This window comes from Halichoerus grypus, chromosome 4 (assembly GCF_964656455.1).
Source record: "Halichoerus grypus chromosome 4, mHalGry1.hap1.1, whole genome shotgun sequence".
Taxonomy (NCBI): Eukaryota; Metazoa; Chordata; class Mammalia; order Carnivora; family Phocidae; genus Halichoerus; species Halichoerus grypus.
The window spans coordinates 51,631,608-51,644,681 of NC_135715.1; the positions used below are offsets into that span (position 1 = coordinate 51,631,608).

At 36.1% G+C, this 13,074-nt stretch overlaps 1 protein-coding gene across 6 annotated transcripts in view; it reads left to right on the top strand.

The window, feature by feature from the left end:
- Positions 1 to 12,378, top strand: part of NAA16 (N-alpha-acetyltransferase 16, NatA auxiliary subunit) — a 65,158-nt gene extending 52,780 nt beyond the window's left edge. For 5 of the 6 annotated variants that reach the window (XM_036119156.2, XM_078070302.1, XM_078070303.1 and 2 more), the window contains 7 exons: positions 3,446 to 3,659; positions 4,854 to 5,047; positions 6,269 to 6,377; positions 6,818 to 6,916; positions 7,459 to 7,602; positions 9,691 to 9,788; positions 10,989 to 12,378. In XM_036119156.2, coding sequence (XP_035975049.1) covers positions 3,446 to 3,659; positions 4,854 to 5,047; positions 6,269 to 6,377; positions 6,818 to 6,916; positions 7,459 to 7,602; positions 9,691 to 9,788; positions 10,989 to 11,186 — 1,056 coding nt within the window. In that variant the 3' untranslated portion in view covers positions 11,187 to 12,378. Of the gene's footprint in view, positions 1 to 3,445; positions 3,660 to 4,853; positions 5,048 to 6,268; positions 6,378 to 6,817; positions 6,917 to 7,458; positions 7,603 to 9,153; positions 9,264 to 9,690; positions 9,789 to 10,988 lie in introns of those variants that run through there. The other variant, XR_013446937.1, reaches the window with a different exon arrangement.
- The last annotated feature ends 696 nt before the right edge of the window (positions 12,379 to 13,074 follow it).

The following is a 13,074-nucleotide window of genomic DNA, read 5'->3' on the forward strand; positions in this document are numbered from 1 at the left end:
AATTACAGAATTCACAGATTTTTTATAATAAGTATTGTGCATGAATTGCTTTTGTGCCTGGATTTTAAGTATTTTAGTAAAGAAATGAGCACCTTTCAGAAATAAAACTTTGCAATTTACCTTCACCTTCAATGAATACAGATAAAAGTTCAAATAAGGGCTAGGCCTTTCTTCTGCCTTCAAAAATCCATTCAAGAATTCTCTCTTCAAGGGCGGTTTCAGCTGTGACACATATTGCTGTGAGCTTTTAGTAATTGGATTTAGAATGTTAGAATTCTGGAATGGTCCAGTGTAGTACTTGTTCTGCTTTCATCTTGCCCCCCCTCAGAGGATTGTAGGATTATATGTAAAGGTTATGAAGTCCAGCCCAGTCTGTTTAGAACTTGAGTTTTATTAAAAACAAAACAACCATCTTCAGAATATTGGATATAAACTTGTGTTCAGAATAATTTTAAACTATTTTATCTTTTAAGAATTTCTTTCTTTTCCTTTTTTTCCAGGTGATTAGCTTCTCATCATTTTAGTGTGCTGGTTTATATCTGAAACAGAGCAGCGATATATATTTCTAAAACTTTATGATAAGATCTAGGATTTCCGATAGATCAGAACCATAGGCAGTTCATAATGTGATCTTCTAGTGCATCTTAATCTTGATCCAATTGACATGTGCTTTATAATGACAGATTTTCTATAAAGGGCATGGAGTTGCATACTACCCTAGTTGGTCTGGTTATTATTTTTGAGTCAGAGGTTTTTGTTGCCTTTCTGTATAAGAGCTCTTGTTGGTCTCCTCCAGCAACTCTGAGAAGTAATGGAGTGGGAGAATCTGGGTGAGAAGAGAGGGACTCATAGGGAATTCTTAAAGGAGTCCACACTTTTAAACTGTGAATAGCATTTCTTAATTCTCCGCTGACTTGTCTTACTTTGATTCAAGCCTAATTTTGACAAGTTAAGCAATTCCTGCTGGCATTGCCCTCCCCTCCCCCACCCCAAAAGAACTAGTAGTTTATGTTGAGGGGAAAATTGAGTTAAAAGCCTGAGCTATATGTTAAAATTTGGGTACCTAGTTTCTGCAGGAAGCTGATAGGTGACCATATTGTGTTACTGTTTGGCTAAAGTGTGGAGAAACTAACTTCACCTGTTTGTGTCAGCTAGTAGATTTTTATGTTTTATAAATCTGGAGACTTAAAAAAAATCACCCCAAGGTTGTGTAAGGGAGATTTTGTGGTGATGGAATAGTTGTGTGTCTTGATTGTGGTGGTAGTTACATGAATCTACATATGTGATAAAATCACCTAGAACTATATACCCACATTGTACCAATGTCAGTTTTTTGGTTTTGTTCTCACACTGTTGTTATATAGGATATAACTTTTACGGGGAAACTGAGAGAAGAGTATACAGGGTATCTCTATGCTACCTTTGTAACTTCCTCTGAATCTGTAATTATTCCAAAATAAAAAGTTTTTAAAAAAGAAAATCAAGCTAAGATTATTTAGTTGTTTCTAAGTAGGATTCTGCAATATAGCATTTCTTCCCAAAGCAAAATTATTTTGTTAGTATCCTCCTTTTTCTAATGTACCCCAGCCGTATCCTGTCCACCACTGTTAGCTTACTATAGAGTGACCAACATCCAGGTTTGCCTGGGGCAGAGCACGTCCTTAAGACACAGGGCTTTCATTGGAAAACCCGGGAAAGCCGCAGACAAACTGGGACAAGTTGGTTACCCTATGTATGGAAGACTAACTGGAGAGAGGCAGCCTGTGGGCTGTTGCTGATAAAGAGGCGGCTTAAATGTTTGTGGTTCCCTCCGGCTCCCTCTAAGACTGGACTTAGCATCTGTGTCTGCTAAAGCTGCTAGAGTATCTCTTGAAACTTGTGTCTGCCTTTTTACACATAAATGTTTCTCAATTTTAAAAAAGTCCTGTAATCTCTTAGATGTTGTCATCGCATTATGTATTCCTTGATTTTTGGCACTGCCATTTTTCCTCAGTTGTATTGAATTTTAAGATCTTATGGTGCTAGACGTAACTTGATTTACATTAACCACGAACAGCTCTATGAAATATGTAATCCTTTGATTAAAAAAAAAGATTCATGTTAATTCTTACGAGTTGATTTCTTATTGATGAGAGGAATGCAGTTTTCAAATATAACCTATTAAAGCATGATTCTTAAAGTTATCAGCTAATGTTAAAGGTTCATTCCCCCCCACACACACTGTGTATTCTTATTCTTTTTATCTTAGAATTATTCCCTTAAAGTCTCAGGTACTTAATGTAATTCTGTGTAGAGAGTATTTCTAATTACCAACACAACTAAAATTATGAAATGATGTGGACAATTACTAATGTGTCTTCTGCACAGTGAGTTACTTTGGCCCCCAGGACAGAGGACAGATGAAGTAGGAGAAGAGCTTAATCTGGTCTTGTGTATTGAATCATTCATTTTTCTATGTATTTTTGGAGAAGCTAAAATAGAGGAAAAGTAAGAAGATGGAGGTAGAGATGCATATAGGAAAGAAAATAAAAGTATACATTGTTTTGAAGTAGGGATGTTAATTGTCTTCTTGCCATGTAAGGAATTAGTTCTTTAACTTCTGGGGCTATCGACCCTTTGAGAATTGAATGAAAGCCTTGAACTCTGTCCTTAGGAAAATGTTATTATGCTTGTTTATACATAGACTACAGATTAAGAACCATTGCTAAAATGGAGCGTTGGTAGATTAATGGGAGTTTATTGAATGAGAAAAAATCATAATGCTCTGTGTCCAGTGAAATTTAAAATATCTTCTTATTTGATTCCTTAACAACTTTATGAAATTGGCCATATAGATTTCTTTCTCACTTAGATTAAATATTTGAGGCTGTAGGAAATTAAGAGGTTACACATGCCTGATAAGTAGCTTCTCTCTTGAGTTGGCAAAAATTGTGCTTACTGAATGTTAGGCCCTATGCCAGGCAGTAGGGATAGAGATGACAGGGCTTACCCTCAGAGAACTTACAGTTGAGTAGAGCAGTCTGATTTGTGAACACTTACTGTGAACCTATATGTATTTGACCTTCATTCAGAGCTCTGTTTAACTCTGCCATGCTGATTTTTGGGGAATACTGAGGAGAAATATTTCATTAGAGCGAAAAATGAGTATGTACTGATTACAGGGTTTTAAAAAATCTGATCGTCTAACTTACTACACAGAAATTGAGTATCATCACAAAACATGATTTATAGGAAATGGCTGAGGATTGTTGTAACAGAAGCTTACATTGAATACAAAGAACAGTTTGATGTCTTTTGTAGTGTTAAGGACTGCCCACTTTGAGAGGGCAACTAAGTGAAATTGTGACTGTTTACATTGTATTAGGGGCTTTTATGATTTTCTTTTTAGAAATAGACATTATTGACATATATGTAAGGGATAATTTTATGGTTTTTTTTTTTAAAGCATTTTTTTGAGATAACCGATGATCAATTTGACTTCCATACATACTGCATGAGAAAGATGACCCTTCGTGCCTATGTTGACCTTTTGAGATTAGAAGATATACTCAGAAGACATGCCTTCTATTTCAAGGCTGCTAGATCAGCGATTGAAATATACTTGAAATTGTATGATAACCCCTTAACCAATGAGAGCAAACAACAAGAAATAAATTCAGGTAACTGAAAAAGGAACTTACTTTAAAAGGATTGAAAAGAACACTACATTTCAGAATGTCATTAGCATAAACAACATATAGAAAAGCATATTGTCAAAACATCAGGTAGCTTGTATGCTAAAAAAAAACGGGCGGGGGAGGGGGTTGCTTAGAAAAAGCCGGATTGTGTTCTGTAGCTGACACTTCTAAATAGCCCTAATGGATGACTTGCAATCTTATTTATTTAAAGATTTTTTTTTTAAAGTAATCTCTACACCCAGCATGGGGCTCGAACTCACAACCCCGAGATCAAGTGTCCCACGTTCCACCGACTGAGCCAGCCAGGCTCCCCCCAATCATTTTTATTTTTATCTTCAGTAAAGCCAATTAGGGAAAAATAGAAATGTCTGGGTTCTTTTTCTTTCTTTCTTTGTTTTTTTTAAATAGCTGAGCCCCTTTGGGAAAAATACATATTTACAACTTCTAGTGCCTAGTTGATTGAAAAAAGTAATGCCATTGAGAACATCTGTACAGATTTTTATTCACTAAAATGTTAGTATCTATAAATATTTGAGAGAGAGTAGCATGGAGGCAAATTTCTGAACAGATGACAAGTCTGTGTAAATGCATTGTCTCACTTACCCTTGATATATTCCAAGAGGATTGTTGGTGTCATCACCCCACTGCATGCAGACTGGGACTTGAGACCCAGCAAGATGAAGTGACTTGCCCCAAGTCATGTTGTGTAGGAGGTGGAACTGGGCCAAAATTGATTGATTTTATTTTATTATTAATTTTTATTATTTTTTAGAATTAATTGTAGTTGCTGCAGTGTCCGCTGGTTGCCTCTGTGTGCCAGAGTATGTGCTAGGCAGTGGGACGACACGTTCTACAAGCCTCTCTTTCTGGGGCGCCCGGTGGCTCGGTCGTTAAGCGTCTGCCTTCAGCTCAGGTCATGGTCCCAGGGTCCTGGGATCGAGCCCCGTATTGGGCTCCCCCTGCTTGTGTTCTCTCTCTGTCTCTCTCTCGCTGTGTCTCTCTCTCTCAAATAAATAAAATCTTAAAAAAAAAAGCAAACAAACCTTTGTATCCTTGCCCCTTCCCCCTTTCCCCTCTTTAAGCTGTATTGCTTTAATACAGTACTGTGTATTGCAGAAGAATGTGAGGAAGATGGAAACCTTGATTTAGAATTTGTATTCATTTGGATATTTATAGAAAACCTGTCAGCCAAAGAGTTGAAGAAAATGCTCAGTAAGCAAAGAAGAGCTCAGAAAAAGGCTAAACTGGAAGAAGAGAGAAAGCATGCAGAAAGGGAACGCCAACAAAAAAATCAAAAGAAAAAAAGAGATGAAGAAGAAGAAGAAGCCAGTGGTCTCAAAGAAGAACTTATACCTGAAAAATTAGAAAGGGTGAGGTGAATTTGCTGTCTTTATTTGTAGGATTTATGTTATTTGGTTCTGTTCTGGTCATGAACGTGTTTTAATTAAATCTAGAGATTGGAAGCCATTTTGTAATATTTCAAGGTCATTATGATAGTAGTTAATTGTTTTTGAGAAATAATATGCAAATTTTGGTTAATGCAAATTATACATAGAATTGTAGTTGTGGTGGGCAGCATAGTGGCCCTTTAAATCTGGCCTCATTCCAAATCCTGAAATTTGAGAATATGTTACATTACATGGCAAAGGGGAATTAATGTGGCAGATGGCCTTTATTAAAATAAGGAAGTTCGCCTGGATTATGTGGGTGAACCCAGTGTAATCACAGTGGGTCTTCAAAGTAGAGGGAGACAGGAGAGGGGGTTGGAGTGGCATGAGGAGGACTCAGCCCTCTGTTAAGTGGTTCTGAAGAGGGAATGAGGGAGCCACAAACGGAGATTGTGGGCAGCCTTGAGAAGCTGAAAAGGGCACTGAAACACACTCTTCCTTAGAGCCTCCTAAGGGGACGTGGTCCTGCTGGCGCCTTGATTTTTAAGCCCCGCCAGACCCATGTTGGACTTTAGACCTACAGAACTGCCAAGATAATAACTATGTGTTGCTTTTTATTGACACTCAAGTTTTGGTAATTTGTTACAGCAGCCAGACAATTATCTATTACATCTGGAAACATAGATCTTGATAGGTTTTAGCTACAAAGAGAAAGCACTTCATCTCTGGGATTTTCTCAAAGTGTCCATAGTTATTTAGGGATCAGATTTAGGGAAATATTTAACTTTCAGGTTTATTTACTGTGGAATCTAGTATAAGGATTTTAAATTGGTCATTTTTTCCAGTTACATGATGCAATTGTATTTGCCCCCTTACTTTAAATGTTTCAAGAATAAGGGCTCTCAGTATTTGGTGTCCCATCTCCTTAGTCTATGGAATAATTTCTTGGACTTTTTGGAGTTTTATGAGATTATATTAATTTTATGATCATAAAAACAATAGAGCTATTTCCATTTTGAAATTATTGACTATTTATTTTGAATTTGTTTACAGATGATAGTTTTAAAATGTTTTCTTGCTTATTTGGTCATATAAAGAGAACTGTAAATTACTTTAGATATGTGTTAATACGAGATTTGGGGGGAAATTTAACTTGTGTAGCTGTTTTTAAATGTAATAATTTTCCTTTCTGTTTCTAAATAGATTGAAAATCCATTAGAAGAAGCTATCAAGTTCCTTATACCTCTTAAGAACCTTGTTGCTGATAACATTGACACTCATCTATTAGCATTTGAAATATATTTTAGAAAAGGTAATCGTTTGAATTCAGTTGTTAATCCTTATTATATTGGTGACCAGGTTCAGTGTAATCTTTATCAGTTAGATTGGTTTTCTTTTCATTTGTTAGAGTTCCATTTCAGCCTTCCACAAAGGCTCCCAATCCCTTTTTCCTTTGCTACTCAAAACTTTACAGGGCAATCAGTTAGAATATTATGATCAAATCCATTCTGAGAATAGTTCGAACAGTCATACAAATTGTTTACCTGAAGCATTCAATTCTACATGATTTCAAGCTTTCCTTTAGAAAATAGAAGTTGTCTTTGATAACAAAGTCAGCTTTGAATTTTGCTTATGAATGTTACAGGAAGGTAACATTTTGTTACTGGAATTTAAGTGAGGCTAAAATAAAGTGACTAAAATAACATACATAAATATTGATGCTGTTAACCTTTATATTTTTTTCTGAAATAGGGAAGTTTCTGTTAATGCTGCAGTCTGTCAAACGAGCTTTTGCTATCAACAGTAATCACCCATGGTTACATGAATGTTTAATTAAATTTTCTAAATCTGGTAAGTATAAAAAAGGTAATATTAATGTAAAAGCAAATATGACAGTTCAGCAGTCTTCCATTAAGCTGGACATTAAAGAGATTGGCAATAATACAAAGCAGAAAAAGGATAATATTTATAGTGCATCGGGCGCCTGGGTGGCTCAGTCGTTAAGCGTCTGCCTTCGGCTCAGGTCATGGTCCCAGGGTCCTGGGATCAAGCCCCACATCGGGCTCCCTGCTCTGTGGGAAGCCTGCTTCTCCCTCTCCCCCTCCCCCTGCTTGTGTTCCCTCTCTCGCTGTGTCTCTCTCTGTCAAATAAATAAAATCTTTAAAAAAAAAAAAAAATCTATTTATAGTGCATCTATAAATTAAACATGCTAGCAAAGATATGCTAGAAATTAGTGCATTTTTAAGCTAGAATGTATTTATATTCCAAAGGAGCAATATTTTTACTATGTAAAATATATCAAGCTTAATAATAAATCTAAATGTATTTCAGTTGATTTTGTTTCAAAGGACAGATTAAAAAAATTTTTAATTTCAACTGTTTTGTTTTTATAGTGTCTAATCATAGTAACCTTCCAGACATTGTGAGCAAAGTTCTATCTCAAGAAATGCAGAAAATATTTGTCAACAAGGATTTGGAAAGTTTTAATGAGGATTTTCTCAAACACAACGCTACCTCTCTTCAGCATCTGCTTTCAGGTCAGCGTCTGACTCCCCGGGTTAAAATATTTATGGAAGAGGTTAGAATGTGATGAAAATAAAAGTTTGGAAAGATGTTCAGCCTTACAAGTTATCATAGAAAAAGAAATGAGCACAATACCATTTTTGATCTTTCAAATTAAGAAAGGTTTTTTTTGTTTGGGAAAAGGAGGTGAAAGTATGGTGAGGACATGGTGAATAAGCACTCTTGTTTTTGCTGCTGGAAGTGTAAAGTGGCCCAGCCATTTAGGAAAGCAGCCTGTCGTTCTTAGTAAGAGTTCCACATCAGGGCGCCTGAGGGGCTCAGTCGGTTGAGTGTCTGACTCTTGTTGGTTTCGGCTCAGGTTATGATCTCAGGGTCCTGGATTGAGTCCGGTGCAGGCTCTGCGCTGAGGGGAATCTCCTTGAGATTCTCTCCCCCATCCCCTCATGCATGTGCGCACGCGCTCTCTCTCTCTCTCTCAAGTAAATAAAATAAATCTTTTTTTTTTTTTAAGATTTTATTTATTTATTTGAGAGAGAGAGAATGGGAGAGAGAGAGAGCACATGAGAGGGGGGAGGGTCAGAGGACGAAGCAGACTCCCTGCCAAGCAGGGAGCCCCATGCGGGACTCGATCCAGCGACTCCAGGATCATGACCTGAGCCGAAGGCAGTTGCTCAACCAACTGAGCCACCCAGGCGCCCTAAATAAAATAAATCTTAAAAAAGATTTTTTAACTGCTCATTTTTTCTTTAATCTATGTGTACATTAATGCTTTTATTATGTAAAAATATAGCTGGATTTTGTTGTAGCTATTGTTTTATTCCTATTTAATTTTCTCAGTCTTTTTTTTTTTTTTTTTTAGATTTCATTTCTTTATTTGCTAGAGAGAGCATAGGCAAGAGAGAGTGAGCGAGAGCACAAGCAGAGGGAGCTACAGGCAGAGGGAGAAGCAGGCTCCCTGCTGAGCAAGGAGCCCGATGTGGGACTCGATCCCAGGACTCTGGGATCAGGACCTGAGCTGAAGGCAGCCACTTAACCAACTGAGCCACCCAGGCGTCCCAATTTTCTCAGTCTTAAAATAGCCAAAAAAAAAGAGCTTCACATTATCTGTGATTTTTGGCTGTAGTTATACTTTTGTAAATAATTTTGAAGAATTAATCCAAAGCAGAGATAGAGCTTTAAGTGTAAAGATGTTAACTGAAATGCTGTGTGTGAGTGTGGGAAATAGAATGGAAACAAATTTAATGTATGTCTAAGAAGAGAGGAAATAGTAGTAGGTTTGTAATGAAATGGAAAACCAGGCAGTCCTGTAAAATGATGTTTATTCAGAAAATTTGTAATAGCAGGGGTAAATAATTTTATAATACATACACAGAACTAACATACAACATAATCTCAACTATGTAAAAAAAAAATAAATTTGGGATAAAGGCTGAAAAGAAATACATATGGAAGCTTAAGAGGTTGCCTTCGTGGTTTGTCGTTATGAGTAATTTATTTTTTCTTGTATTTTTTCTACTTTATGTATTTTGTATTTCAAGGATTTATTTATATCCTCTCTGTTACAGGAAGGATTTTAGGCAGTTTATACAAATTCATAAAATGACAAAATGGCATGGATGGACAAGATGATAAACTGGACAAAAGATTGTGGAAAAGGAATTGGGGACAAAATGAATTATATAATATAATTAACTATGCTCCTACAATAAGCTATATACTTAAATATTTCAACCTAAGTTTTCTTGTTCTAAGGGGAAACTTCTTGATTCTGATGTCTGTGGAAAAAAACCCTATGAAAAATGACGATTTCTTGGTAGTAAGGGCAGATAAGAATGTCTCTTCAAGAATACAGGATAATGAAGGAAAGCATTTCTTTATTGTTATTATGGGAAATGCCTTCCCAAATATGTGAAATTCTCAGGAAAAGTAATTTTGCCACATAAAAATAAAAACCGTAAAGAAAGTCAGATTGGTTTCTACAGCCAGCTCCAACCCACTGCTGCTTAAACACTCAGAACCCTATTTTAAGTCACTGTTCGATGTCAATCAAATAATTTTAAGATCTAGGAGTTCACTCATTTTGTAGCGTCTTGTTATTTCAGGGGCTAAAATGATGTATTTTCTGGACAAGTCAAGGCAAGAGAAAGCAATTGCTGTTGCCACTAGATTGGATGAAACGATAAAAGATAAAAATGTAAAGGTAAGATTTTTCAGATTGGTTTCTACAAATTTATGGATACTGAGTGCTCTGACAAAACATGTGTCTTTACAACAAAATGCCTGAGTGGACCTTCAGAGTTAGGTCTGGATTTGGATCTCAGCTCTACCAGTTACGATGTTTGTCACACGCGTTAGGCAAATTTCCATTTCTTGGCTTGCTCTTCCTCATTTATAAGATAAGGATGAAAATACAGGCATACCTGGGAGATACTGTGGGTTCAACTCCAGACCACTGCTGATAAAGTGAATAGCACAACAAAGTGAGTCCAGTGAAGTTTTTGGTTTCCCAGTGCATATAAAAGTTATGTTTATACTGTACTGTAGTCCGTTAAGTGTGCAATAGTGTTATGTCTAAAAAAACAATCTATATGCCTTAATTAAAAAAAAAGTTTATTGCTAAAAAATGCTAACCATCATCTAAGGTTTCAGCGAGTTGTAATCACTGATGACAGATCATCATAACAAATATAATAATAGTGAATAAGTTTGAGATATTTGCAAGAATTGCCAAAATATGACACAGGGACACAAAGTGAGCAAATACTGTTTGGAAAATGGTGCCAACAGACTTGCTCGACACAGGGTCGCCATAAGCCTTCAATTTGTAAGACACACAGTATTTGCAAAGCACCACAGAGCGAGGCATAGTAAGCCCTCAGTAAATGGGAACTAGTGTGGTTAATAAAGGACTTTTTTTTTTTTTAAAGAGACATTTTCATTTTAGTGATCAGTTTCGGAGAGTCACTTTTTCAAGTATTAGAATTTTACCATTTTTTTAAGGCTTTGCAGAATTGATTTCTAAAATGTTCCAGTTCTAAACTGAGGGTTGTTGGAGGGGAGGTGGGTGGGGGGATGGGGGATGGGGTTACTGGGTGATGGGCCTTGGGGAGGGCACATGATAGGATGAGCACTGGGTGGATTGTGTGCAGCTGATGAATCCCTGAGCTCTACCTATGAAACTAATGTTAATTAATGGAATTTAAATTTTAAAAAATAAAAAATAATAAAATGTTCCTGTTTTGAGGTGATTACTTACTGTGAGTAGCAAGAAGTTATTTTACACTGAGGCCTTGCCAGTGTTCTTTTGTTTAATTAACACATTGCATCTTTTGATTATTAAAGTGATTAGTAACCAACCTTTTTTCTTAAAAATTATTTTTATTCTCGCCTTTTTTGATAGACTTTATTAAAGGTTTCCGAGGCACTGCTTGATGGCAGCTTTGGGAACTGTAATTCCCAGTATGAAGAATACAGGGTGGCCTGTCATAACCTGCTTCCTTTTACTTCCGCTTTCCTGCCCGGTGTGAACGAAATGGACGGCCACAGTGTGGCACTCAGCCATACAGCTAACTATGATGTCTTGGCAAACGAAATTTGAAATCCCATAGAAAGTTGACTCCTGTAAGACTCAGAGCTGAATTCAGATCAGGGTTTCCTTTTCAGGGTGTATTTTAATATAGGTATGAAATGGAATAATGGGATAAAATTTGTGAATGGGAGTATTCTGTAAACTTACTTTATCCTTTATCTGACTCTGCCAATTTACATAAACATCTGTTGAAAATTACCTGTTTATACTTGTACAGTTTTCTTAAATTTTCCGATTATCAGCATTGTGATGGATGCTGTCACTTCTGTATCATAAATATAATTTCTTATTAAGCTGAGTTGTATACAGCCCCACTGTATTATTTTCTTGAAACCCTGGTTTCAGAATCTGTGTTTTGATGTTATGGGTTTGTTGTATTATTATTTGCTTGCTTTTTAATTAAAGCACATCAGTTTTAAAGTGTAAACTGTATGTTAAAAACAATATGAAACTTTTTTTTGGCAGACATAGAGGTTTATTTTAAAATTTATTTCAGTTTGCCCTTTTTCCCACCTTAATTTTTTCATGATTTACCATTTCCTTCTTAATATCCATGAAAATGATACTTTCTATTGAATAAGAGTACTCCAGTTTTATGTAGATGATTCAGAATGTGGGGATTGGTTTGCCTCCTAATCATGGAAATTCACTGGTAAATTTGTTGCATATCCCTAGATCATTCTTTTAAAGACCCATGGGTAAGAATTATGCTATCTTGATTAAATTGCTTCATGTGTTAACAAATAGTTTATATCTAAGTTTGTGCTTCAAGGGAGCAGAATAGGGAAGAATACAAATTACAAGGAAACATTCTTACTCTTATAGCCATGCATTGACTATTAAATACGTTTTTGTATCAGCAAAATGAGAATTTAAACTATTTTTAGTTTAACTATTAAAGCATTGTTGAGCAATATTTTAGGGGGGGAGTATAGGTTTTCGTTTTATCTTGTACAGAAAACAATAATGGAATCATTCATTATATTTCTTTCAGAACTGTGTAAATATGTCTAATATTAATACGTCCCTTTAAGGCAAATATGAATTCAAAAAGGGAGATTTTGTTTAGAGAAGCCATTCTAATTAAAATGGTTTTCCTTTGCCCTAAGCTATTTAGATTCATAATTGTTAAGAGAAAAAAACTCACTGTAAAATAATGCCAACCTATATAATACTGTAATAAATTATTTTGTACACAGTTGCTTATTTGTATTTGTGTTATTATTTCACATAAAATATTTTTGCAGAATGTTTTTTCTTCGAAGGAATAAAAACTTAATCATCTTCATTTTTACAAGTTTATAAAAAAGAAAATTGGTTATTAAAAAATAAACACCTACCAATAAATTCTGGTGCCACAGCAGCTTGGCTTCTTTTGAGTGTTTTAATAATTTTCGAGCTTGGCAGTCTTTGTCACTAAGTGATCCTGGCAAACATGTAATTCATTATGTTACTTTCAGCAAGATGCCACTTGCGTAAATGATTCCCATTAATCGTAATGTGGCAATCATGCTGGCAGCGGCAGTCTTTTATTTATTTCTATTTTTTTCAGTGACAGTCTTGTTACAGGGTGATACACTTGAAATGGGAGGAATTGGGTTCACGATCTGGAAGGCAGGATGAAGGGTGAAATCCAGTAGTGTCTGAGTCAGTGTATGGAGGTTGTATCTGTTCTCCTCCCTACTCCCATCCCACTTTGAGTATAAACATCCTATAAATCTGGGATAAGGGCAGGGATCTTTTTAGTTAAGGGAGGCAGGGGTGTGTCATGTTCCCCCACCTCCTACCTCCACCCTGCCTCCAGCCTTGGCAGAAGCCCTTTACCTTTCAGAAAGCTAAAGGAGAGGCATCTGAGAACCAAGTACTTAGAGAAGTCTCTAGTCTCAAGAGAAAAGTG